At 38.3% G+C, this 2,359-nt stretch overlaps 1 protein-coding gene across 1 annotated transcript; it reads right to left on the reverse strand.

Moving 5' to 3' along the window:
• On the reverse strand, positions 1 to 1,308 carry LOC102289655 (carbohydrate-responsive element-binding protein; the record flags this gene model as incomplete). The annotated part of the gene is given in 3 exon segments (XM_005918960.2): positions 1 to 251; positions 356 to 485; positions 1,185 to 1,308. Coding segments are annotated over 3 exon segments (403 nt in total), but the record flags the coding sequence as incomplete, so codon positions are not given.
• Positions 1,309 to 2,359: the final 1,051 nt, after the last annotated feature.

Genomic DNA, 2,359 nt, shown 5'->3' on the forward strand with positions numbered 1-2,359 from the left:
TTTTTTTAATCATTCCACAGGCTGCTCTCTAATATGTGGTCTCCTCTGCCTTCTGAAGGGTTTCCGTTCACGCTGTTCTTCAAAGGTAACATGGGGTGTATATTACTGCCGAGGGGCAGGCTGTAAGGAGTGGTCCAGGGCAGCAGCAGGGTCACCCTGGGTGACAGCGAGTGTGGCTTGCTCGGGCAGTAGGCTGGGATCTGTCAGGATGGCCGTGGTGGTACTCAAGAGACGGAGTGAACTCAGAACCACTGAAGAGAACATGTGAGGAAAGTACAAAAACAAGTTAACTATTCTTGCTATCATGCTGGCTGTAAGTGTGGGCAGTTGAGATTTGCAGGTATATGTGACTCACTGGGTCTTAGAGCAGGCAGTGAACAGTGCTGATCCATCCAAGTCAGAGTGGATCGACAAAGGTCCTCCACACTGGCAGTTGACACCATTCCATTATATGACTCAAACAGCGGCTCCATGATGATACTGAACTGACACCAAGTTGAGGAAAGATGTAGTGATAAAAGGATAAACTTGGCTTTATTTTATATCTTGCTTAATATATGCTTTTTTTTTTTTGCTTCAACTGGCTTCCCCAGTTTAAATATGTCAGACATTCTTTAAAAATCTCATAACACATGTCAACAATAAGTGGACATGCGAGTGTATGAAACACAAAATAAAATAAACCACAGTGCCCACCTTTACTGTGCTAAAGGGACATGTCACTGAGAACAGCACTGCATTAATAAAGTGTTTTTAATGGTTTAATTAATACTACTACTATCAAAAGACCATTCATTTTCATCTGCAGCATATGAAGCAAAAGTGGGCAGACTTCATCAGCTAAGAGACACCCAAATTGAAAATAACTTTGCTTTTTCTAAACTATATACCACACTAAACTAAACTACAAGTTAAACTACAGCTATATTGTTAAATATGAAATGTGTAACAAGCCCAGGCCTGGAAATGTACTGTACCAAAGTGTATTTATTGAACATTATTCGGATTCTCACCAATGGTGTTTTGAAACAATGTGAAATATAGGAATTTCCCACAGGAATAGAGTGGAACATTTACTCAGCCTCTAATTATACTGCTGTCATTTGTTTTGTCTAACCTTTTTTAAGTTTGTGGCATTTTATTGTTCCAATGAACATTTCACACATTTACATGCATAAGGATACGATCCAGAACTTCCAGTTTTGCAGAGTCTGTGTGCAGACATACTCCCTGAACTTCTCCCTCATGTGGTCAAAGCGCTGGCGTGTGATGGGGACACCAGTGGCTGGTAGCTGCTGCTGGCACGTACTGCACCAAGAAATAAACCAAGTCAACAAAGCAGTCCAGAGCATCTTCATGTCAGCAGGGTAAGATTGGATTGTTGAAAACTGAAATGTCATGGCAATTTGTTTTTTTTTTAATAATTTCTTTGAGTTTTTTCCAGGGATGAATGATTTACAGAATACATCCTTAATGACTTCCAAAAAATACCAAACAAAAAAAAAACAAAAACGTTTTTTTTCTGAACCACAAATAGGCAAATTATACATTCAGACTGAAATATATACACACAACCTAAACAATTTGATTAAATGTCCCTTAGCAAGCTGCACCTTGACCAGATGTCTTTGGTAACCCTTAACAACCATCTAGCATAACTGTGGCTATATATTTGACCACTCTTCTTGGCAGACTCGGTAGCATGCATTTAAACTGGTTTCCTCACACTCACCGGGTTTTAAAGCATAGTCCACAAATTAGAACAGTGGTGACACACCTGAATACTGAAACTTGTGAATTACATACAGTTGTCTGAAGTGCTGATCTTGGAATCTGCAAATGTTTGTTAATGACTCCAAGAGCTTTTCCCAACTTGTGTAAACCTGCAGTTCACCTTTGATTTTGAGTTACTTTGACTTTAGATACACCCATTGTTCTGAGTATTGGTTAATCCAATGAGTTCTGTAAAATAAGTTTTTTTATATGCTGGCAAGGACAGGAAGGAGGAAACTACCAGTTGTAGTCCATCATGATCACTAATGAGAAGTTAATATACCTTGGCCTTGTCAAAATAAAAAGTACAATAAAATACACAGCATAGAACCTTCAGCACCACCTTTTAAAAGATACAAGTGAGTGTATGTATATATTTGAGCCTGAATGTATAATTTGACTATTTGTGGATCAGCGAAAATCCTGAACAAATTCAAACTTTTTGAAATTATTAAACATGCATGCTGGGAAATCTTTCTACCCTGGCAAAGGAACAGCTCAAAGAAATCATTAAAAGTATATGCAAACAGTGTTGGGAATACAAGGAATACATGTACCAGCGTAACATATTTAAAATACAAAATAT

Source organism: Haplochromis burtoni, unplaced genomic scaffold (assembly GCF_018398535.1).
Source record: "Haplochromis burtoni strain Fernald_Lab_line unplaced genomic scaffold, NCSU_Asbu1 Contig_34, whole genome shotgun sequence".
In the NCBI taxonomy this organism is placed as follows: Eukaryota; Metazoa; Chordata; class Actinopteri; order Cichliformes; family Cichlidae; genus Haplochromis; species Haplochromis burtoni.